The 25,851-nt window shown below is 43.0% G+C and overlaps 3 protein-coding genes and 1 pseudogene across 3 annotated transcripts in view; all 4 read right to left on the bottom strand.

Annotated features, from left to right (window-relative positions):
- Positions 1–23,185, bottom strand: part of LOC106611851 (protocadherin gamma-A11) — a 259,444-nt gene extending 236,259 nt beyond the window's left edge. The window contains exon 1 of the mRNA XM_045723977.1: positions 20,645–23,185. Coding sequence (XP_045579933.1) covers positions 20,645–23,044 — 2,400 coding nt within the window. The 5' untranslated portion in view covers positions 23,045–23,185. The remainder of the gene's footprint in view (positions 1–20,644) is intronic.
- Positions 705–2,985, bottom strand: LOC123744580 (protocadherin beta-15-like). Its single transcript, XM_045723323.1, has 3 exons — positions 2,978–2,985; positions 1,728–2,018; positions 705–1,683 (listed from the first exon to the last, which is right to left on the bottom strand). The coding sequence occupies exons 1-3, from the start codon at positions 2,983–2,985 to the stop codon at positions 864–866; spliced, it is 1,119 nt and encodes a 372-aa protein (XP_045579279.1). The 3' UTR covers positions 705–863.
- On the bottom strand, positions 3,568–6,163 carry LOC123744655 (protocadherin gamma-A12-like; annotated as a pseudogene).
- On the bottom strand, positions 6,778–15,301 carry LOC123744579 (protocadherin beta-15-like). The gene is made up of 3 exons (XM_045723322.1): positions 15,255–15,301; positions 8,042–8,332; positions 6,778–7,997 (listed from the first exon to the last, which is right to left on the bottom strand). The coding sequence occupies exons 1-3, from the start codon at positions 15,299–15,301 to the stop codon at positions 7,178–7,180; spliced, it is 1,158 nt and encodes a 385-aa protein (XP_045579278.1). The 3' UTR covers positions 6,778–7,177.
- Positions 23,186–25,851: the final 2,666 nt, after the last annotated feature.

The raw sequence follows: 25,851 nt of genomic DNA, 5'->3' as shown, positions 1-25,851 counted from the left end.
CTATAAGAAGAATGCATGATTGATTACTGTAACTATTGGGGGGAAATCACCCGAAGCTTATGGCCATAATTAGAAACTCAGAAAACGTCAGTAAAAAAAACCCCCATAAATAATGACATTAAAATACATCTCAGACTATTTTCACGAGTTAAGATACAGTTTAGGAGGATGAAATCTGTTCCAAAGGGAACACATCTGCAAGAAAATGTACAGGTCTTCGTTGTAAGTATTAGATTTATAGTACTGGTATTTTACTTAACACAAACTCATCAAGTGTAATACACAAAAACAGAGATTATGGCAATGAATTTAAGTGATGACAGTCAAACAGCAATGAAAAGTAAGGGAACGTGTCTAAAAAAGGATTTCAGCACCATGGACAGCGACATTCCAAAGCCGCCGAATTTCAGACACTCACAACGCTTCTCTCATCACTCTGTCTTAGTAGCTCTCCACATACTGCATTTTTATTTTTGTAACCCTTTTCCAACTAGAACTCCACTAGAACAGGCAAAACTATTAACCCATTGTTTACCTCAAACGTGCAGCGTGTAGGCCTATGTCAACAATCCAAATCAATCACAAACAGAAATATCACAACTCAAAACCAAATAGCAGCATCAACCTTTTTTCATCTCAATTGTGAGGGGACATGAATTATCATCAATACATTACAAATAGCATTCAATCTAAAGCAAAAACAAGTTGCCAAAGAAACAAGCTGGGGTATTGACGTAGGTTACCTCGTGCGAATACTGATTTACTCCAGGGGTCAAAAGCTTATTGTACAAGGCAACTAGCTGTGATTGTAGAAAAATAATAGGTTCTGTTCTATGATAGCCTATACAAATCAAATCTATCGTTTAACAGTTCAAGCCTACCTCTGAGGACCCATCAGAATCGTCAAAAGCTTCAGCAAAGTCAATAGTTTTTCTCAGAGTCTGGTCCCCAGGCAGTGTGTTGTCATTGTAAGAACGTATGAACTTGAAGTCACTTGTGTGCGAACCTGTCGTCAGGTATGCGTCATAATTGTAAGTGCTGCGGAGAGTTCCTGCGCCGTCCACCTCTGCGTAGTTGGGAGGGAGATACGCGCTGGGGATGGCGACCGCTCCGTCAAACAACAGTCTGGGCTTTCTCCTGCGGCAAAACCTCACGGCCAGGATGATAATAATGAAGGTGAGGAAAAAGGTGGAGACGGACACCAGCGCGATGATCAGATAAGAGGTGAGTTTGGAATTGTTCTCATCATAAGAGACATCTTTCAGTTCTGGCACTTCAGCCAAGTTATCAGAAATCACTAAATACATGGTACAGGTGGCAGAGAGAGAGGGCTGTCCGTTATCTTTCACTGACACAATGAGGTTCTGTTTCATGCTGTCAGATTCAGAAATGTCCCGCTGTGTCCTGATCTCTCCACTGTGGAGACCAATAGTGAAAAGTCCCGGATCAGTGGATTTGACTATATGATAGGACAGCCAGGCGTTCTGGCCGGAGTCCGCGTCCACCGCTATCACCTTGGAAACCAGAGAGCCTCCGTGCGCAGCTTTGGGGACCAGCTCGGTCATGAAGGAGTTACCCTCTGGGGCGGGGTATAGTATCTGAGGAGAGTTGTCATTCACATCCGTTATGAACACACTGACCGTGACGTTGCTGCAGTAACGGAACACACGGAGGCACCGGGTTTGTTATTTTCAGTCACGTGGGCTTTATAGGACTGTTCCTCAAACACAGGTGGGTTGTCGTTGACGTCAGCTACAGATAACTGAACACTTTTAGAGGAGGACAGAGGTGGAGAGCCCTCGTCGGTGGCAGTGATTGTAATGTTGTAATCAGACACTAGTTCCCGGTCCAGTTCGCCCGTGGTCACCAGAGAATAGTAGTTTTTGATGGATGGCACCAGCTTAAAGGGAAGGTTTAGCTGAATGTAGCAGCGGACCTGTCGGTTATTCTCAGAGTCTCTATCCTGCACGTTAATGATGCCCACCTCTGTACCAGGTGACGCGTTCTCAGGTATGGGGCTAGTCAGAGATTTTAGATAAATCACAGGGGCGTTGTCATTAACATCTGTGATGTCTATTATGACTTTGGCATATGAAGCTAAACCTAAACCATCTTTCGCTTTGATACGCAGTTCAAATGACGAAACCGCTTCAAAATCAATTGTGCCTATAACACCAATTTCTCCTCTTGGACGGTCAATAGAAAATATTTTCTTTACTTCTTCTGAAACATGACCAAAGTCATACGTCACTTCCCCATTCACTCCCTCGTCTGCATCGGTAGCCTTCACTGTAATTACTGCAGTATTTAAAGGAGAGTTTTCAGGCAGACTGGCTTTATAGACGGCCTGGCTAAACACTGGGGCGTTATCGTTAGCATCCAGTACCGTGATGTGTATGACTACGGTACCGGATCTCTGCGGAGAGCCTCCGTCTACAGCTGTAAGCAACAGCTTCAAAACATGCATTTGTTCACGATTAAGCTCTTTCTCTAGAACAAGCTGGACAGTATTACTATCTACAGCCAATACGAAATTCTCATTTATTTCTAGTGTGTATTTTTGAACTGAGTTCTGTCCTATGTCCGCATCATGAGCTTCCTCTAATAGGAAACGAGTGCCTTTAGCTGCCGATTGTCCTATTTCCATATCTATCATCTCCTCGTTAAATAGTGGTACGTTATCGTTAATATCTTGGATGTGGAGGTTGATACGATGAAGCTCCAAAGGATTCTCTAATACAAGTTCCTGTTTTAAAACGCATGAAGACTTTTCGCCACAAAGCCCTTCTCTGTCAATCCTCTCCGCAACAATCAAATCCCCGGTACTCAAATTAACGTCACAGTAATGATTGTCGTTCCCTTCGGTGTCAGTACGGGCCTTACGAGTAGACAGTCTGCTCGCCTCCAGCCCGAGATCCTTGGCTATATTTCCAATAACAGATCCTCGTTTCATCTCCTCCGGAAAAGAATAGCTCACTTCTCCATTGGCGGAATGCAGCGGTAGAAGAAAGAAAACAACGCTGCAGACCAGGCCTGTCACCGAGATTCCTTTGTGCCCCATCCTGGGATTAAAACGTCAAATAACCACCATACAGTTAGACAGATCGATGTAATGGAAAATTATTCGACAAAACCATGAAAATTCCCTATATTATCAACAAAGTATATGTGCATCTACCTCTACTGTTATCTGCAGTGAAATGGCACCAGAGCTTTGTCAATGACAACACCAATGGGTGGAGAGCTGTATCTATTCTACCTCCGCTGGTGTACAGCGACACTGTGAGTACCCTTTCAAAATTACACATAAACCCTTATCAACCTTATCAGAAAAACCTATCAAACCACGCGACTCTATTATTTGAAAAATCCACAGATTCTATAAATTACACCAATAGCACATAGACGTTACAACTCTAGCAAACCACAAATAAACGCACCTCGGGATTTTGCAATGAAATTGCGACGGGACTGAAATAATATTCTAAAACATTTCAAATTGAATGAAAGTGAAGCATAAACCATTTGCTTAATAGTCAAGCTGGGTTAATGACGAAAAGTGGTCTCTCCAACAACAACAAAAATATTACACAAAGCATATTAGCTGCAATTTTAAAATAATATAGCCTCAACCTATCATATAAGCCTAAAAAAACAAATCGCATTATTATTTGCATTAAAAGCCTACCTCTGGGGACCCGTCGGAGTCGTCAAGTTCTTCAGCAAAGTCTGTTGGAGTTTTACTCAGAGTCTGGTCCGCGGGCAGTGTGTTGTCATTGTAAGATGTGACGAACTTGAAGTCACTTGTGCGCGAACCTGTCGTCAGGTATGCGTCATAATTGTAAGTGCTGCGGAGAGTTCCTGCGCCGTCCACCTCTGCGTAGTTGGGAGGGAGATACGCGCTGGGGATGGCGACCGCTCCGTCAAACAACAGTCTGGGCTTTCTCCTGCGGCAAAACCTCACGGCCAGGATGACAATAATGAAGGTGAGGAAAAAGATGGAGACGGACACCAGCGCGATGATCAGATAAGAGGTGAGTTTGGAATTGTTCTCATCATAAGAGACATCTTTCAGTTCTGGCACTTCAGCCAAGTTATCAGAAATCACTAAATACATGGTACAGGTGGCAGAGAGAAAGGGCTGTCCGTTATCTTTCACTGACACAATGAGGTTCTGTTTCATGCTGTCAGATTCAGAAATGTCCCGCTGTGTCCTGATCTCTCCACTGTGGAGACCAATAGTGAAAAGTCCCGGATCAGTGGATTTGACTATATGATAGGACAGCCAGGCGTTCTGGCCGGAGTCCGCGTCCACCGCTATCACCTTGGAAACCAGAGAGCCTCCGTGCGCAGCTTTGGGGACCAGCTCGGTCATGAAGGAGTTCCCCTCTGGGGCGGGGTATAGTATCTGAGGAGAGTTGTCATTCACATCCGTTATGAACACACTGACCGTGACGTTGCTGCTTGAGTGGAGGAGCTCTCCCCCACGCGGACTTTACACCCCCGGCAAAAAACCAGGACACCACTCACCTACCCGCGACACCTTCTCACCGAAGAGATATCCTGTACCGTTCGTCTCCGTCTGGGTCTCGTGCAGTAACGGAACACACGGAGGCACCGGGTTTGTTATTTTCAGTCACGTGGGCTTTATAGGACTGTTCCTCAAACACAGGTGGGTTGTCGTTGACGTCAGCTACAGATAACTGAACACTTTTAGAGGAGGACAGAGGTGGAGAGCCCTCGTCGGTGGCAGTGATTGTAATGTTGTAATCAGACACTAGTTCCCGGTCCAGTTCGCCCGTGGTCACCAGAGAATAGTAGTTTTTGATGGATGGCACCAGCTTAAAGGGAAGGTTTTGCTGAATGTAGCAGCGGACCTGTCGGTTAGTCTCAGAGTCTCTATCCTGCACGTTAATGATGCCCACCTCTGTACCAGGTGACGCGTTCTCAGGTATGGGGCTAGTCAGAGATTGTAGATAAATCACAGGGGCGTTGTCATTAACATCAGTTATTTCAACAATCACTTTTGAATCAGATGAAAGACCATAGCCATCTTTACCCTCTATGCGCATTTCATATTTTGGGTCGCCTTCGAAATCTATTGGACCTATCACCTTAATTTCTCCAGTACTGTGACCCAAAGAAAATATCTTTCTTGCTTTGTCTGATATGCGACTGAATTCATACGTCACCTCCCCATTCACCCCCTCATCTGCATCCGTAGCACTCACTGTAACCACTACAGTATCTAAAGGAGAGTTTTCAGGCAGACTGGCTTTATAGACGGCCTGGCTAAACACTGGGGCGTTATCGTTAGCATCCAGTACAGTGACGTGTATGACTACAGTACCTGATCTCTGCGGAGAGCCCCCATCTACAGCTGTAATAAGTAAACTCATCTCTTGCTTTTCCTCACGATCTAGTTCTTTATCTAAAACCAACTCGACATTCTTTCCTCCATCTGTGTAATCGTGAATAGCCAGCACAAAATGTTCATTCCTTTCTAATGCATACCTTTGCACTGCGTTCTGTCCTATATCTGCGTCATGTGCCTCGTTAATTCGATAGCGAGCCCCTTTGTCTGCCGATTCTGTAATTTCCAATTTGATTGTATCTTTCGGGAAAATGGGTGAATTATCATTGACATCCTCAACAAGGAGAGATATCTGATGCAACTCCAATGGACCTTCTAGAACCACCTCGAATTTAATCATACACGAAACCTTCTCTCCACAAAGCTCCTCCCTGTCAATCCCGTCCGCAACAATCAAATCCCCGGTACTCAGATTAATGTCACAATAACGTTGATTTTTCCCTTCGGTATCAATTCGGGCCTTACGAGCGGACAGTCTGCTCACCTCCAGCCCGAGATCCTTGGCTATATTTCCAATAACAGATCCTCGTTTCATCTCCTCCGGAAAAGAATAGCTCACGTCTCCATAGGCGGAATGCAGCGGTAGAAGAAAGAAAGCAAAACCGCAAACGAGGCCTGTAACCGAGATTCCTTTGTGCCCCATCCTGGGATTAAAAATAGACAACCGTATAGATATTCAAAAGAAAAACTCCAGAAAAAGATTCCGTTTGCTGAAAAGAACATCCACCGAATGTACAAGCGATCTGACCACCTCCAATCTTTGTGCAGTTAAATGACATCCGAACACGATGCCTTATGATAGCAGCGCTGGGTGGAGAACTGTAACTATCCAAACACAGCTGGTGAACAGCGACACTGTGAGTACTTAACAGAAATTACACGTTAACTAATATTATTCTAAATCTCTATTTCGCGAAAAGTTGACATATGCATATATTCTCCTATAAGAAGAATGCATGATTGATTACTGTAACTATTGGGGGGAAATCACCCGAAGCTTATGGCCATAATTAGAAACTCAGAAAACGTCAGTAAAAAAAACCCCCATAAATAATGACATTAAAATACATCTCAGACTATTTTCACGAGTTAAGATACAGTTTAGGAGGATGAAATCTGTTCCAAAGGGAACACATCTGCAAGAAAATGTACAGGTCTTCGTTGTAAGTATTAGATTTATAGTACTGGTATTTTACTTAACACAAACTCATCAAGTGTAATACACAAAAACAGAGATTATGGCAATGAATTTAAGTGATGACAGTCAAACAGCAATGAAAAGTAAGGGAACGTGTCTAAAAAGGATTTCAGCACCATGGACAGCGACATTCCAAAGCCGCCGAATTTCAGACACTCACAACGCTTCTCTCATCACTCTGTCTTAGTAGCTCTCCACATACTGCATTTTTATTTTTGTAACCCTTTTCCAACTAGAACTCCACTAGAACAGGCAAAACTATTAACCCATTGTTTACCTCAAACGTGCAGCGTGTAGGCCTATGTCAACAATCCAAATCAATCACAAACAGAAATATCACAACTCAAAACCAAATAGCAGCATCAACCTTTTTTCATCTCAATTGTGAGGGGACATGAATTATCATCAATACATTACAAATAGCATTCAATCTAAAGCAAAAACAAGTTGCCAAAGAAACAAGCTGGGGTATTGACGTAGGTTACCTCGTGCGAATACTGATTTACTCCAGGGGTCAAAAGCTTATTGTACAAGGCAACTAGCTGTGATTGTAGAAAAATAATAGGTTCTGTTCTATGATAGCCTATACAAATCAAATCTATCGTTTAACAGTTCAAGCCTACCTCTGAGGACCCATCAGAATCGTCAAAAGCTTCAGCAAAGTCAATAGTTTTTCTCAGAGTCTGGTCCCCAGGCAGTGTGTTGTCATTGTAAGAACGTATGAACTTGAAGTCACTTGTGTGCGAACCTGTCGTCAGGTATGCGTCATAATTGTAAGTGCTGCGGAGAGTTCCTGCGCCGTCCACCTCTGCGTAGTTGGGAGGGAGATACGCGCTGGGGATGGCGACCGCTCCGTCAAACAACAGTCTGGGCTTTCTCCTGCGGCAAAACCTCACGGCCAGGATGATAATAATGAAGGTGAGGAAAAAGGTGGAGACGGACACCAGCGCGATGATCAGATAAGAGGTGAGTTTGGAATTGTTCTCATCATAAGAGACATCTTTCAGTTCTGGCACTTCAGCCAAGTTATCAGAAATCACTAAATACATGGTACAGGTGGCAGAGAGAGAGGGCTGTCCGTTATCTTTCACTGACACAATGAGGTTCTGTTTCATGCTGTCAGATTCAGAAATGTCCCGCTGTGTCCTGATCTCTCCACTGTGGAGACCAATAGTGAAAAGTCCCGGATCAGTGGATTTGACTATATGATAGGACAGCCAGGCGTTCTGGCCGGAGTCCGCGTCCACCGCTATCACCTTGGAAACCAGAGAGCCTCCGTGCGCAGCTTTGGGGACCAGCTCGGTCATGAAGGAGTTACCCTCTGGGGCGGGGTATAGTATCTGAGGAGAGTTGTCATTCACATCCGTTATGAACACACTGACCGTGACGTTGCTGCAGTAACGGAACACACGGAGGCACCGGGTTTGTTATTTTCAGTCACGTGGGCTTTATAGGACTGTTCCTCAAACACAGGTGGGTTGTCGTTGACGTCAGCTACAGATAACTGAACACTTTTAGAGGAGGACAGAGGTGGAGAGCCCTCGTCGGTGGCAGTGATTGTAATGTTGTAATCAGACACTAGTTCCCGGTCCAGTTCGCCCGTGGTCACCAGAGAATAGTAGTTTTTGATGGATGGCACCAGCTTAAAGGGAAGGTTTAGCTGAATGTAGCAGCGGACCTGTCGGTTATTCTCAGAGTCTCTATCCTGCACGTTAATGATGCCCACCTCTGTACCAGGTGACGCGTTCTCAGGTATGGGGCTAGTCAGAGATTTTAGATAAATCACAGGGGCGTTGTCATTAACATCTGTGATGTCTATTATGACTTTGGCATATGAAGCTAAACCTAAACCATCTTTCGCTTTGATACGCAGTTCAAATGACGAAACCGCTTCAAAATCAATTGTGCCTATAACACCAATTTCTCCTCTTGGACGGTCAATAGAAAATATTTTCTTTACTTCTTCTGAAACATGACCAAAGTCATACGTCACTTCCCCATTCACTCCCTCGTCTGCATCGGTAGCCTTCACTGTAATTACTGCAGTATTTAAAGGAGAGTTTTCAGGCAGACTGGCTTTATAGACGGCCTGGCTAAACACTGGGGCGTTATCGTTAGCATCCAGTACCGTGATGTGTATGACTACGGTACCGGATCTCTGCGGAGAGCCTCCGTCTACAGCTGTAAGCAACAGCTTCAAAACATGCATTTGTTCACGATTAAGCTCTTTCTCTAGAACAAGCTGGACAGTATTACTATCTACAGCCAATACGAAATTCTCATTTATTTCTAGTGTGTATTTTTGAACTGAGTTCTGTCCTATGTCCGCATCATGAGCTTCCTCTAATAGGAAACGAGTGCCTTTAGCTGCCGATTGTCCTATTTCCATATCTATCATCTCCTCGTTAAATAGTGGTACGTTATCGTTAATATCTTGGATGTGGAGGTTGATACGATGAAGCTCCAAAGGATTCTCTAATACAAGTTCCTGTTTTAAAACGCATGAAGACTTTTCGCCACAAAGCCCTTCTCTGTCAATCCTCTCCGCAACAATCAAATCCCCGGTACTCAAATTAACGTCACAGTAATGATTGTCGTTCCCTTCGGTGTCAGTACGGGCCTTACGAGTAGACAGTCTGCTCGCCTCCAGCCCGAGATCCTTGGCTATATTTCCAATAACAGATCCTCGTTTCATCTCCTCCGGAAAAGAATAGCTCACTTCTCCATTGGCGGAATGCAGCGGTAGAAGAAAGAAAACAACGCTGCAGACCAGGCCTGTCACCGAGATTCCTTTGTGCCCCATCCTGGGATTAAAACGTCAAATAACCACCATACAGTTAGACAGATCGATGTAATGGAAAATTATTCGACAAAACCATGAAAATTCCCTATATTATCAACAAAGTATATGTGCATCTACCTCTACTGTTATCTGCAGTGAAATGGCACCAGAGCTTTGTCAATGACAACACCAATGGGTGGAGAGCTGTATCTATTCTACCTCCGCTGGTGTACAGCGACACTGTGAGTACCCTTTCAAAATTACACATAGTGTACACATACACGCTGACATTGCGCTAAATACATTTTTACAAAGTAGTAGGTAAACATTGGAAACATGATGTATGCCCCCAGCATAAGGAAGGGCATAACCAAATAGGCACAGGAAACAACATAAAACCACAAGCACTCATTTCCCTAAAACCATTCGCACTCTCGAGTTAAGTATATGCCAGGTAGAAATGAACTACTATTTACTAAATGGTAGCTAGGCCTATAAAGTCTGAAGAGGGGCAGGGTCCTTCTATCTCTCAACTGTCACTCATTGGTAAAATGCACAAAGCCAGTGAGTAGAACTGTCAAGGAAGATATAGTTGAAGTCGGAAGTTTACATGCACCTTACACCTTACATACACCAGAAGTTTACATACACATTTAAACTCAGTTTTTCACAACTCCTGACATTTAATCCTAGTAAAATATTCTCTGTCTTAGGTCAGTTAGGATCACCACTTTATTTTAAGAATGTGAAATGTCAGAATAATAGTAGAAAGAATGATTTATTTCACCTTTTATTTCTTTCATCACATTCCCAGTGGGTCAGAAGTTTACATACACTCAATTAGTAGCATTGCAGCTACAGGCTTTACAAAAGAAAACACGAGCGTTTCAACACAATGGACAGCGACACTCCGATACACTTCAGTACTTGTCTCAACATTGTGCTCTCTACACGTTGTTCTTTAGCCTTCTGAGGGTACATAAAATCAACGGTTGCAAATAGAACCAGGCTATAACACGCTCTCTGTAATATTAAAACTGGGCGGTAGGCTATGAGGGAGAAAACATTTGTTTATCAATCCCAAACCAAACGTATCCAAACACAATGCAAAGAACATAATATCATCTGGGATGTCTACCTTGAAATAAGGAGGGTTGATTTCAAAGCAGAAAATACAACACATCCATCATATTTGAAAATACAAACAAGGGTGAAATTGTGGCCACAAAATACTTTAACTACAAGTGTAAAACCTGCTACAGAGCAGTGGCACCCGTCATTCAGGGAAATCCCCACCTGTTTTGAGCTCCAGCTGTTTAGCCAAAAAAGTAAATACTGTATATACAGTACCAGACAAAAGTTTGGACACCTACTCACTCAAGGGTTTTTCTTAATGTTTTACTATTTCCTACATTTTAGAATAATAGTGAGGGAATCAAAACTATGAAATAACACATATGGAATCATGTTGTAACCAAAAAAGTGTTAAACAAATCAAAATATGTTTTATATTTGAGATTACTCAAAGTAGCCACCCTTTGTCTTGATGACAGCTTTGCACACTCTTGGCATTCTCTCAACCAGCTTCATGGGGTAGTCACCTGGAATGCATTTCAATTAACATGTGTACCTTGGTAAAAAGTTAATTTGGGGATTTTTCCCCCTCTTAATGCATTTGAGCCAATCAGTTGTCCTGTGACAAGGTAGGGGTGGCATACAGAATATTTGGTAAAAGACCAAGTCCATATTATGGCAAGAACAGCTCGAAAATAAGCAAAGAGAAACAACAGTCCATCATTACTTTAAGACATGAAGATCAGTCAATGCATTACATTTCAAGAACTTTTAAAGTTTCTTCAAGTGCAGTCACAAAACCATCAAGCTCCATGATGAAACTGGCTCTCATGAGGACCGCCACAGGAATGGAAGACTCAGAGTTACCTCTGCTGCAGAGGATAAGTTCATTTGAGGGCTAGGCGGGACGAATTCGTCCCACCTATGCAACAGCCAGTCTAATCCAGTGGCGCGATTTTCAAATACCTTAAAAATCCTATTACTTCAATTTCTCAAACATATTACTATTTTACAGCTATTTAAAGACAAGACTCTCCTTAATCTAACCACACTGTCCGATTTCAAAAAGGCTTCACAACGAAAGCAAAACATTAGATTATGTCAGCAGAGTACCAAGCCAGAAATAATCAGACACCCATTTTTCAAGATAGCATATAATGTCACAAAAACCCAGAAGACAGCTAAATGTAGCACTAACCTTTGATGATCTTCATCAGATGACAACCCTAGGACATTATGTTATACAATACATGCATGTTTTGTTCAATCAAGTTCATATTTATATCAAAAACCAGCTTTTTACATTAGCATGTGACGTTCAGAACTAGCATACACCCCGCAAACTTCCGGCGAATTCACTAACAATTTACTAAATTACTCACGATAAACGTTCACAAAAAGCATAACAATTATTTTAAGAATTATAGATACAGAACTCCTCTATGCACTCGATATGTCCGATTTTAAAATAGCTTTTTGGTGAAAGCACATTTTGCAATGTTCTAAGTACATAGCCCAGCCATCACGGGCTAGCTATTTAGACACCCGGCAAGTTTAGCACTCACCAATATCAGATTTACTATTCCAAAAGTTTGATTACCTTTTGTTGTCTTCGTCAGAATGCACTCCCAGGACTTCTACTTCAATAACAAATGTTGGTTTGGTCCAAAATAATCCATCGTTATATCCGAATAGCGGCGTTTTGTTCGTGCGTTCCAGACACTATCCGAATGGTAAATAAGGGTTGCGCGCATGGCGCAATTTGTGACAAAAAAAAATCTAAATATTCCATTACCGTACTTCGAAGCTTGTCAACCGCTGTTTAAAATCCATTTTTATTCAATTTTTCTCGTAAAAAAGCGATAATATTCCGACCGGGAATATCCTTTTAGGTAAACAGACAAAGGAAGAGAAAGCTTTCGGTCGACGCGGGCACGAGCCTGAGTCTCACCGTACTGTAACCAGCCACTACCCAAACGCGCTACTTTTTTTCAGCCAGAGCCTGCAAAGCCACGATTCAGCATTTTACCGCCTTCTGAGAGGCTATGGCAGCCGTAGGAAGTGTCACGTTATAGCTAAGATCCTCACTCTTCAATAAACAGAGACAAGAAGAACGACACCTTGTCAGACAGGCCACTTCCTGCATGAAATCTTCTCAGGTTTTTTCCTGCCATATGAGTTCTGTTATACTCACAGACACCATTCAAACAGTTTTAGAAACTTTAGGGTGTTTTCTATCCAAAGCCAATAATTATATGCATATTCTAGTTACTGGGCAGGAGTAGTAACCAGATTAAATCGGGTACGTTTTTTATCCAGCCGTGTCAATACTGCCCCCTAGCCCTAACAGGTTAACTGCACCTCAGATTGCAGCCCAAATAAATGCTTCACAGAGTTCAAGTAACAGACAGATCTCAACATAAACTGTTCAGAGGAGATTGCGTGAATCAGGCCTTCATGGCCGAATTTCTGCAAAGAAACGACTACTAAAGGACACCAATAAGAAGAAGACACTTGTTTGGACCAAGAAGCATGAGCAATGGACATTAGACTTGTCGAAATCTGTTCTTTGATCTTTTGAGTCCAAATTGGAGACTTCTGGTACCAACCCCTGTGTCTTTGTGAGATGCAAAGTAGGTAAACGGGTGATTTCCGCATTTGTGGTTCACACCGTGAAGCATGGAGGAGGAGGTGTGATGGTGTCGGGGTGTTTTGCTGGTGACAATGTTGGTGATTTATTTAGAATTCAAGGCACACTTAACCAGCTTGGCTGCCACAGAATTCTGCAGTGATACGCCGTCCCATCTGGTTTGCGCTTAGTGGGACTATCACTTTTTTTTCAACAGGAAAATGACCCAAAACACACCTCCAGGCTGTGTAAGGGCTATTTGACCAAGAAGGAGAGTGAAGGAATGTTGCATCAGATGACCTGGCTTCCACAATCACCCAACCTTAACCAACTGAGATGGTTTGGGATGAGTTGGACCGCAGAGTGAAGGAAAAGCAGCCAACAAGTGCTCAGCATGTGAGAACTTCTTCAGGACTGTTGGAAAATCATTTCTCATGAAGCTGGTTGAGAGAATGCCAAGAGTGTGCAAAGCTGTCATCAAGGCAAAGGGTGGCTACTTGGAAGAATCTCAAATATAAAATATATTTTGATTTGTTCAACACTTTTTTGTTTAATATATGATTCCATGTGTGTTATTTCACAGTTGTGATGTCTTCACTATTATTCTATAATGTAGAAAATAGCAAAAATAAAGAAAAACCCTTGAATGGGTGTGTGTGTCCAACCTTTTGACTGGTACTGTATATATATATATATATATATATTTTATTGACTGTTTTGTATGTTATTTCTTCATTAATACTTGTCACATTTCAGTTTGCAAACAATGTAAACCATTTTATTGAGTTAATAAAGCTGCATACAAACATGGGCTGCAGTCCAAGAAAGTTATATTTACCCTCTCAGCTCTTGCGCTAGCCACTGTCCCTCGGGGGGAATCCCGGTCCAAACTGGATGCAGATTGCCATATTAAATGGAGGTCCAATTCACTAAAGTTTCCCCCTCGGCCTTCGAATTAGCTCGAGGGAGAGAGTGAACATCTTTGGTCTCTTGCGGGATTGAGATAACCCACAATTCAATGCAAACTGTAGTCAAGTCAAACTCTGGTGGCCGCAAAGTCTCAAATTTAATCAACAAGGCTGCATGTTCAGCATGTCAGAAAAAAACTATGAAGCTAGCTTGCTAAAAAAGATATATAGACATTGATTTTAGCGTGAGCAAATTGGCTTAGTCTCAGTAAACAGCCTATAAATATAAAACATAGCTAGATTCATAAACATATTTTGGGAATATCTGAAATGGATTGGAATAAATTACCAAACTATAAAACTAGCTAGCCAGCTATGGGTAACTGTAGCTAGCTACCTGACAGGAGTGCTAGCTAGATACATTAGCTTACTATAGCTTTAGGTAGGTTTTAAACTTCACGATTTCCACTAAGGACGTTGCCTCTCCGATCATCACTCTCCCTCGCTTGGGCAAGGGACATTTAAGGTACACTCAGATTTGACGATGTAAAACGTAATTCAAGGGCTGAGGGTTTAGGTCCGAGGGCTGTCTATTTTGAGTTTGAAACGCAGCAAACTTATCTTTTTCGCTTTCTTGAGTAAGGCTGCTCTAAAATGCAGGTGTTTCAGCCTAGCTCATTGCTTTCTGTGGTGGAGGGGCAGCCAGTGGGGAACACAAAGCGTAGGGCTTGGTAATCTTCTGTAGTTGCGCCATTATTGGCTCAGTGTTCTGTCACTCATGGGGACACTCCCTCACTGCAAAATCTACAGGGAGAGCTTGAAGGTTCAAGAACCCTTGGTTGCTGCCTTAGATTTACATTTAAATGAACTCCGACTGGGGAAATACGTTTTGAACGATCATCCAACTCACAATTCCAAGTCGGGTAACTTGGGCCTCTTTCTAGAGCTCCGACCCAATCCTCACTGACGTCACTGACGTGATTCAACCTTGTTTTTTTAGAGTTCTCAGTTGTCTTGAAAGCAGCATAAACCCAGAGAATGCCAGACTTTGATGACAAAGTTTGATGACAAAATGTGCCCACAAGAAGGACCTCCGCGCCACCTTCCTGTTCATGTTAGCACAGCACAACTGTGAGTCCAAAAATGTATGTTGCTACATAAATGATGTAATATATTGTGTAATATGCCAGGGATTATGTACTATGCCAGGGAGATATGTATACTGTAACTAAGAAGGTAATACTAAGTGTATGTTAAGTAGTAAGCTGTTTGTAGCCCATGTGCCTCACCTTAATAATTCTGTCCCTTTCCCCTCATCTGACTTGGTGGTGCACATGTAGGCTTTAGCCTGTTTTAGAGAAATGTCATCATCGAATATTGTAAGAGCTTTCATTGTCTGCTAACATGCCCCGTTTATTTGTCCTATGGTTCTGATTTGGTGTACAGGGAGAATACTGTAAAAATGGCCCATGTTCTGAATTCTGTCGCTGTACATTTCAAAAGGGGCTGAACAAATAGTTGTATTGACTATGTCCGTCTTAGCTCACTCATTCATGTCTTAATCGAAATTACGGATTGCCTCATTTCCACTCATCGTTCCCTTATGCCATAGTTTGTACAGCTCAATTGTCAGTAGAATTTACATTTGTTTAAGCAAGTCAGCCATATCAGCTCTGTTTTTTTAAGGCAGTAAATTAGGCTGAATATACTCTTTCACTGCCAGACAAGGCTCCGCTGATGTAGCAGTGTGGCAGTGGTAAGGATTCACTCCATGGTGCTGAAAGGAAAGCTCATCTGTTGGGATAGCTTTATGTAGGCCCTAACAGTTTATGGGCACGTCTTTGTCACCATTACAGTGGAATTCATGTATGGTTTCGTGTTGTGTTGTGTAGTGACTTTGCTGGCGTGAATTACATTTTTGGGGGGGAGTTCACCCCACCAAGATATACATGCAAAAAACACCACAGATACAGAGCCTAATTAGTGCCAAGTCTATTAACGGTAAAGTCCTACCTCTGGGGACACATCGGAACCTTCAAGATCATCAGCAAAGTGTGTAGTAATTTTTCTAAGAGTCTGGTCTTCGGGCAGAGTGTTGTCATTGTAAGATGTGACGAACTTGAAGTCACTTGTGCGCGAACCTGTCGTCAGATATGCGTCATAATTGTAAGTGCTGCGGAGAGTTCCTGCGCCGTCCACCTCTGCGTAGTTGGGAGGGAGATACGCGCTGGGGATGGCGACCGCTCCGTCAAACAACAGTCTGGGCTTTCTCCTGCGGCAAAACCTCACGGCCAGGATGACAATAATGAAGGTGAGGAAAAAGGTGGAGACGGACACCAGCGCGATGATCAGATAAGAGGTGAGTTTGGAATTGTTCTCATCATAAGAAACATCTTTCAGTTCTGGTACTTCAGCCAAGTTATCAGAAATCACTAAATACATGGTACAGGTGGCAGAGAGAGAGGGCTGTCCGTTATCTTTCACTGACACAATGAGGTTCTGTTTCATGTTGTCAGATTCAGAAATGTCCCGCTGTGTCCTGATCTCTCCACTGTGGAGACCAATAGTGAAAAGTCCCGGATCAGTGGATTTGACTATATGATAGGACAGCCAGGCGTTCTGGCCGGAGTCCGCGTCCACCGCTATCACCTTGGAAACCAGAGAGCCTCCGTGCGCAGCTTTGGGGACCAGCTCGGTCATGAAGGAGTTCCCCTCTGGGGCGGGGTATAGTATCTGAGGAGAGTTGTCATTCACATCCGTTATGAACACACTGACCGTGACGTTGCTGCTGAGTGGAGGAGAACCGTTGTCTCTGGCCACCACGTGGACTTTAAAACTCCTGAACTGCTCATAATCAAACGACCTCACAGCGTGGATCACCCCCGTGTCTCCGTTAACGGATAAAAACGAGGACACCGGGACACCGTTCACCTCACCAGGTAAGAGAGAATAAATCACTGTACCGTTCTGTCTCCAGTCTGGGTCTCGTGCAGTAACGGAACACACGGAGGCACCGGGTTTGTTATTTTCAGTCACGTGGGCTTTATAGGACTGTTCCTCAAACACAGGTGGGTTGTCGTTGACGTCAGCTACAGATAACTGAACACTTTTAGAGGAGGACAGAGGTGGAGAGCCCTCGTCGGTGGCAGTGATTGTAATGTTGTAATCAGACACTAGTTCCCGGTCCAGTTCGCCCGTGGTCACCAGAGAATAGTAGTTTTTGATGGATGGCACCAGCTTAAAGGGAAGGTTTTGCTGAATGTAGCAGCGGACCTGTCGGTTATTCTCAGAGTCTCTATCCTGCACGTTAATGATGCCCACCTCTGTACCAGGTGACGCGTTCTCAGGTATGTGGCTAGTCAGAGATTTTAGATAAATCACAGGGGCGTTGTCATTAACATCTGTGATGTCTATTATGACTTTAGAATATGACGCTAAGCCTAAACCATCCTTTGCTTTGATACGCAGTTCAAAGTCTGACATTTCTTCAAAATCAATTGTGCCGATAGCTCTAATTTCTCCGGTCTTCCGGTCGATAGAAAATAATTTGTCATCTTCCTCTGACACATGAGCGAAGTCATACGTCACTTCCCCATTAACTCCCTCATCTGCATCCGTAGCACTCACTGTAACCACTACAGTATCTAAAGGAGAGTTTTCAGGCAGACTGGCTTTATAGACGGCCTGGCTAAACACTGGGGCGTTATCGTTAGCATCCAGTACAGTGACGTGTATGACTACGGTACCGGATCTCTGCGGAGAGCCTCCGTCTACAGCTGTAAGCAATACTTTGATTTCATTGCTTTGTTCACGATCAAGCTCTTTCTCTAGAACAAGCTCAACAGTATGACTATCAACGGTCAACAGGAAATTGTTATTTTTTTGTAAAGTGTACCTTTGCACTGCATTCTGTCCTATATCTGCATCGTGTGCCTGATCAAGTAAAAAACGAGCGCCTTTATCTGCTGATTCGCGCATTTCAATTTTAATCACTTCGTCCTTAAATTGCGGAGAATTGTCATTAATATCTTGAACATGAAGACTGATACGTTGCAGCTCCAAAGGATTCTCCAATACAAGTTCCTGGTTTAAAACACACGAAGCCTTCTTTCCACAAAGCCCCTCTCTGTCAATCCTCTCCGCAACAATCAAATCCCCGGTACTCAGATTAATGTCACAGTAACGTTTACGGTTCCCATCGGTATCAATACGGGCCTTACGAGCGGACAGTCTGCTCACCTCCAGCCCGAGATCCTTGGCTATATTTCCAATAACAGATCCTCGTTTCATCTCCTCCGGAAAAGAATAGCTCACGTCTCCATAGGCGGAATGTAGCGGTAGAAGAAAGAAAACAACGCTGCAGACCAGGCCTGTCACCGAGATTCCTTTGTGCCCCATCCTGGGATTAAAAACGTCAAAACACAATATAGCCTTGATAATACAATGTGAAGAAATAGTATTCCACAAAAAGATTCAGTGTAATCAAAATGATATCCTCAAAATGTGCACGCTATCTGACCGTATCCAGTCCTTTCCGCAGCTTAATGACACCCGAACACCCGAGTCTTGTAACAACAGCAGTGGGTGGAGAACTGGATCTATCCAAACACAGCTGGTCAACAGCGACACTGTGAGTAATCTTTAAAAAGTACACATAATAACAGTAATTATTCTGAAAATATATTTCAGGAAAAGCCGTCATAAGAAAGTCAATAATTGGTCTGCATGATTGATTACTGAACAATTTCATATAAAATCCCCCTTAGCTTATGAAAATAACCAAATAGAACCAGGAAACGATAAAAAGCCACACAGGAACAGAAAGGATATATAAACCGATCCCAAGCTTTTTTTTACGAGATATAAATTATGTGGAAGAAATACTTTGCAAATATCAGATTTATAGTGCTGTTTTTTTGTTTGTTGTCAACACACATTCATCAGCGAAATACGCAAAAACAGATAGTATGGCAATGGGTAGAAATGATGATAGTCAAACAACGATGAATTGTAAACCCTTCAGGTTTATAATAGGACTTCAGCACCATGGACAGCGGCACAGCAATGCCGCTGCATTTCAGACGTTCTAACGCCAAACGACACTTCTCTCGTCACTCTGTTAAAATACGCTGGCTCTCCACGTACAGCATTTCTCTTTTGTAACCCCTGTCCAAATAGGCCTTCATGCCAACAGCCCACAATTCTAAGAGCAACCACATTTTAACTTAAAGACGTGCCAACATTTTTTCAATAGAACTCCTGCTTGCCTATATGCTTGATCAACTGGATACAGTTTGTCCCCGGTCAGGATTAACTACATAAAACACAAGAAGTAGTTATACATAAAAACAGAACAAATAATTAATCAAATGAAAACCATCGACAATCTTTGAAACAGCTAAAATCATATGGACAAAACAGACGGAGTGCAGCATTACAAGAAAGAAAACAAAGCCGCAGAACAGACCTGTCACCGAGATTCCTTTGTGCCCCATTTTGGTTTCAAAAACGTCGATACACCTTGAATCCAAAATATTATAATGTAGATAAATACTATTCCACAAAAATAATATTTTTTCATCACTCCATTCAGTCAGAGCCATGCCCTGAAAAGTATGTAAATAAGTTGGGGTAGGAAGGTGATTATGCCAAAAATATACTGAATAAAAATATAAACGCAACATGCAACATTTCATTGATTTTACTGAGTTACAGTTCATGTAAGGAAATCAGTAAATTGAAATACATTCATTAGGGCCTATTCTATGGATTTCAGATCACTGGGCAGGGGTGCAGCCTTGGGTCGGCCTTGGAGGGCATAGGCCAACCCACTTGGCAGCCAGGTCCACCCACTGGGGAGCCAGCCCCAGCCAATCAGAATGAGTGTTTTTCCCTACAAAATGGCTTTACTACAGACAGAAATATATATATATATATATATATATATATATATATATATATATATATAAATGCCAACGATCTACACAAAATGCTCTGTAATGTCAAAGTGGAAGAAAAATGATATATTTTTTAAAGGTTAAAATCACCAATGGCCCTAAGCACTGTCCTTCCTGTCCTGCAGCTCAGTTCAGAAGGAAGACTGCATATTTGATGTGTCTGGGTGATTTAATACATCATCCACAGTAACATTTTTTACTTGACCATTCTTAAAGATATATTCAACGTCTGATTTGTTATTGTTACCCATCCACCAATCACTGCCTGTCTTTAGGAGGCTTTCGAAAAGCACCCTGGTCTTTGTAGTTGAATCTGTGCTTCAAATTCAATACTTGACTGAGGGACCTTACAGATATTGTATGTATGGGGGACATTGGAAGGGGTAGTCATTCAAAAATCATGTCAACACCTATTATTTCAGTCCATATAACTTATTATGTGATTTGTTAAGCCACATTTTGCTTCTGAAATAATTTAGGCTTGCCTAAACAAAGGGGATTATTACATTATCTTTTCACTTCGACATTATGGAGTTTTTTGTCTAGATCAATCTATTTATGACTTTTTGCAAATCCAATCAGTTTTCCACGTTGATTCAACGTCAGCACAATTATTTTTTTAGGGTTTAAATTATGTGGAAAAAACGTTGATCAACCAGTTTTTGCCCAGCGGGATAGCATAAAAAATGTAATCCAGCCTTTAAGTTATCATAAAACCATACCTCTGGGGACCGCTCAGAATCGTCAAGTTCTTCAGCAAAGTCTGTTGGAGTTTTTCTCAGAGTCTGGTCTGCAGGCAGTGTGTTGTCATTGTAAGATGTGACGAACTTGAAGTCACTTGTTCGCGAACCCGTCGTCAGGTATGCGTCATAATTGTAAGTGCTGCGGAGAGTTCCTGCACCGTCCACCTCTGCATAGTTGGGAGGGAGATACGCGCTGGGGATGGCGACCGCTCCGTCAAACAACAGTCTGGGCTTTCTCCTGCGGCAAAACCTCACGGCCAGGATGACAATAATGAAGGTGAGGAAAAAGGTGGAGACAGACACCAGCGCGATGATCAGATAAGAGGTGAGTTTGGAATTGTTCTCATCATAAGAGACATCTTTCAGTTCTGGTACTTCAGCCAAGTTATCAGAAATCACTAAATACATGGTACAGGTGGCAGAGAGAGAGGGCTGTCCGTTATCTTTCACTGACACAATGAGGTTCTGTTTCATGTTGTCAGATTCAGAAATGTCCCGCTGTGTCCTGATCTCTCCACTGTGGAGACCAATAGTGAAAAGTCCCGGATCAGTGGATTTGACTATATGATAGGACAGCCAGGCGTTCTGGCCGGAGTCCGCGTCCACCGCTATCACCTTGGAAACCAGAGAGCCTCCGTGCGCAGCTTTGGGGACCAGCTCGGTCATGAAGGAGTTCCCCTCTGGGGCGGGGTATAGTATCTGAGGAGAGTTGTCATTCACATCCGTTATGAACACACTGACCGTGACGTTGTTGCTGAGTGGAGGAGAACCGTTGTCTCTGGCCACCACGTGGACTTTAAAACTCCTGAACTGCTCATAATCAAACGACCTCACAGCATGGATCACCCCCGTGTCTCCGTTAACGGATAAAAACGAGGACACCGGGACACCGTTCACCTCACCAGGTAAGAGAGAATAAATCACTGTACCGTTCTGTCTCCAGTCTGGGTCTCGTGCAGTAACGGAACACACGGAGGCACCGGGTTTGTTATTTTCAGTCACGTGGGCTTTATAGGACTGTTCCTCAAACACAGGTGGGTTGTCGTTGACGTCAGCTACAGATAACTGAACACTTTTAGAGGAGGACAGAGGTGGAGAGCCCTCGTCGGTGGCAGTGATTGTAATGTTGTAATCAGACACTAGTTCCCGGTCCAGTTCGCCCGTGGTCACCAGAGAATAGTAGTTTTTGATGGATGGCACCAGCTTAAAGGGAAGGTTTTGCTGAATGTAGCAGCGGACCTGTCGGTTATTCTCAGAGTCTCTATCCTGCACGTTAATGATACCCACCTCTGTACCAGGTGACGCGTTCTCAGGTATGGGGCTAGTCAGAGATTTTAGATATATCACAGGAGCGTTGTCATTTACGTCAGTTATTTCTATTATAACTTTTGTGTCTGAGGAAAGTCCATAACCATCTTTTCCTTCTATGAACATTTCATATTTGGATTCATCTTCGTAGTCTAACTCTCCTATTACTGTAATTTCTCCAGTTACGTGGTTCAATGTAAAGATTTTCCTTGTCTTATCAGACATTCGACTAAATTCAAATGTCACTTCTCCATTCATTCCTTCATCTGCATCAGTACTGCTGACAGTAAGAACTAGTGTACCTAAGGGAGAGTTTTCAGGCAGACTGGCTTTATAGACGGCCTGGCTAAACACTGGGGCGTTATCGTTAGCATCCAGTACAGTGACGTGTATGACTACAGTACCTGATCTCTGCGGAGAGCCTCCATCTACAGCTGTAATAAGTAAACTCATCTCTTGCTTTTCCTCACGATCTAGTTCTTTATCTAAAACTAACTCTCCATATTTACTACCGGCAGCAGTCGTTTGAACTATTAAAGCAAAATTATCATTTCTCTGCAGAGTGTAGCTTTGAACAGCATTCTGTCCTATATCCGCGTCGTGAGCTGCGTTCACACGAAAGCGAGCGCCTTTGAATGTGGATTCCGCTATTTCCAGTTTGATTGTATCCTTTGGAAAGATAGGTGTATTGTCGTTGATATCTTGGATTTGAAGTGATATACGATGCAACTCCAGAGGACTCTCTAAGACCAACTCAAACCTAAGAATACAGGACATCTTTTCTCCACATAGCTCCTCTCTGTCAATCCTTTCGGCAACAATAAAATCCCCGGTACTCAGATTAATGTCACAATAACGTTTTCGGTTCCCTTCGGTATCAACTCGCACATTACGAGCGGACAGTCTGCTCACCTCCAGCCCGAGATCCTTGGCTATATTTCCAATAACAGATCCTCTTTTCATCTCCTCTGGAATAGAATAGCTCACGTCTCCATAGGCGGAGTGCAGCGGTAGAAGAAAGAAAACAAAGCTGCAGACCAGGCCTGTCACCGAGATTCCTTTGTGCCCCATCCTGGGATTAAAAACGTCAAAACACAATATAGCCTTGATAATACAATGTGAACAAATAGTATTCCACAAAAAGATTCAGTGTAATCAAAATGAAATCCTCAAAATGTGCACGCTATCTGACCGTGTCTAGTCCTTTCCGCAGCTTAATGACACCCGAACACCCGAGTCTTGTAACAACAGCAGTGGGTGGAGAACTGGATCTATCCAAACACAGCTGGTCAACAGCGACACTGTGCGTACTCAACATAAATGACACATGTTCACACATCATTCTAAATCCATATTTTAGGAGAAGTCGTTATATGAATTTATAGAAGTAGGATGCATGACTGACTACTATTTGAAATAATTTTCACCCTATTGGAAAACACAGGAAACGACAGTTGCTCACATAAAGCCCACACACCATAAATTATGACATGAAAACCATCCTCATACTACATGAGTTAATTGGATGGAAAAAATACATTACAAAGCGAACCAATTTGCGTGAAAATATCGGCCTACATTGCAAATGTCCGATTTTAGTGTTGATCTATCAGTCAGTACACTCGTCAATGCAATACACAAAAACAGAAAGGATGGTAATCAGTGCAAGTGATGACAGTCTAAACGTGATGAATACCTCTGCCTACTGCCTTCAAATGGGATTTTAGACATTTCAGCACCATGGATAGTGACCATGCGACGCTTCCCGATGCATTTCAAATACTCTCACACCACTTCTCTGGTAACCAAATAGCTCTCCGTAGACAGTATTTCTCTTGTAAACTACAACCCAATTCCAAATAGGCTTTCATTCCTACAGTGATAAATTCCTGACATCGAACCATTTTCTGTAATCTCAAAACTGTGCAGCCAGCGTGAATGTGAACATTAACATCAATCAATCACAAACCGTAAATAGCCCATCACAAATGAAACCCTATCATTATATCTGGACTTCTCACAACACTCTCAGGGGATTCAAATAATCATCCAAAACTTTACATCCGAACTGGATTACAAACAAGTTACTTAAAGCCAAGATCCCCGTGGACCCGTGGGATTAGGGATTTTCTCCAGGGAAAAAATAATCATATTTATTTTAGCTGTATAAAAAGATATCTAGCCTCTATTCCATAATGAATCCAAATCTAGGTTATTTTTATTAACAGTAAAGTCCTACCTCTGGGGACCCTTCAGAATCGTCAAGATCTTCAGCAAAGTCTGTTGGAGTTTTTCTCAGAGTCTGGTCTGCGGGCAGTGTGTTGTCATTGTAAGATGTGACGAACTTGAAGTCACTTGTTCGCGAACCCGTCGTCAGGTATGCGTCATAATTATAAGTGCTGCGGAGAGTTCCTGCGCCGTCCACCTCTGCGTAGTTGGGAGGGAGATACGCGCTGGGGATGGCGACCGCTCCGTCAAACAACAGTCTGGGCTTTCTCCTGCGGCAAAACCTCACGGCCAAGATGACAATAATGAAGGTGAGGAAAAAGGTGGAGACAGACACCAGCGCGATGATCAGATAAGAGGTGAGTTTGGAATTGTTCTCATCATAAGAGACATCTTTCAGTTCTGGTACTTCAGCCAAGTTATCAGAAATCACTAAATACATGGTACAGGTGGCAGAGAGAGAGGGCTGTCCGTTATCTTTCACTGACACAATGAGGTTCTGTTTCATGCTGTCAGATTCAGAAATGTCCCGCTGTGTCCTGATCTCTCCACTGTGGAGACCAATAGTGAAAAGTCCCGGATCAGTGGATTTGACTATATGATAGGACAGCCAGGCGTTCTGGCCGGAGTCCGCGTCCACCGCTATCACCTTGGAAACCAGAGAGCCTCCGTGCGCAGCTTTGGGGACCAGCTCGGTCATGAAGGAGTTCCCCTCTGGGAAGAGTTGTCATTCACATCCGTTATGAACACACTGACCGCGACGTTGCTGCTGAGTGGAGGAGAACCGTTGTCTCTGGCCACCACGTGGACTTTAAAACTCCTGAACTGCTCGTAATCAAACGACCTCACAGCGTGGATCACCCCCGTGTCTCCGTTAACGGATAAAAACGAGGACACCGGAACACCGTTCACCTCACCGAGTAAAAGAGAATAAATCACTGTACCGTTCTGTCTCCAGTCTGGGTCTCGTGCAGTAACGAGTAATTTCACAATAACGTTTGCGATTTCCTTCAGTATCAATTCGGGCTTTACGAGCGGACAGTCTGCTCGCCTCCAGCCCGAGATCCTTGGCTATATTTCCAATAACAGATCCTCGTTTCATCTCCTCCGGAAAAGAATAGCTCACGTCTCCATAGGCGGAATGCAGCGGTAGAAGAAAGAAAACAACGCTGCAGACCAGGCCTGTCACCGAGATTCCTTTGTACCCCATTGTTAGAATGCGGTGAAGAGATCCCCTTATATTTAGATCGATCGAATTATAACGATTCCACAGGTTGAGATATGGTTTGGTTAAAATTACAACAAAATATAAACCAAGAGAATGCGCAATCTGACCATTTCCACGGTTTTCTGCATTAGTGGCAAACCCTGAGCTGTAAATACGACAGCAGTGGGAGGAGAGGTGTATGCAGTGTATTCAACCTCAGCTAGTGAACAGCGACACTTAGAGCAACCTTCAGATATGACGCATCTTTAATTACATTGCACTGTTAAATATGTTTGATATAGGAAATATTTGCGTATACTTTACTCATAGTATATCCTGTAGGCTTCTATGTTGAGGAAACGAAGCCATTGTAAACGTATAGAGCAATCAATAGCCGTAGGTCACAGCCAGTATGTTTCAGCACCATGGACAGCGACCACTAGGG

The sequence above is a fragment of the Salmo salar genome, chromosome ssa09 (assembly GCF_905237065.1).
Source record: "Salmo salar chromosome ssa09, Ssal_v3.1, whole genome shotgun sequence".
In the NCBI taxonomy this organism is placed as follows: domain Eukaryota; kingdom Metazoa; phylum Chordata; class Actinopteri; order Salmoniformes; family Salmonidae; genus Salmo; species Salmo salar.
The sequence above is the reverse complement of the archived record's forward strand: the minus strand, read 5'-3'. Positions and strand labels throughout refer to the sequence as shown.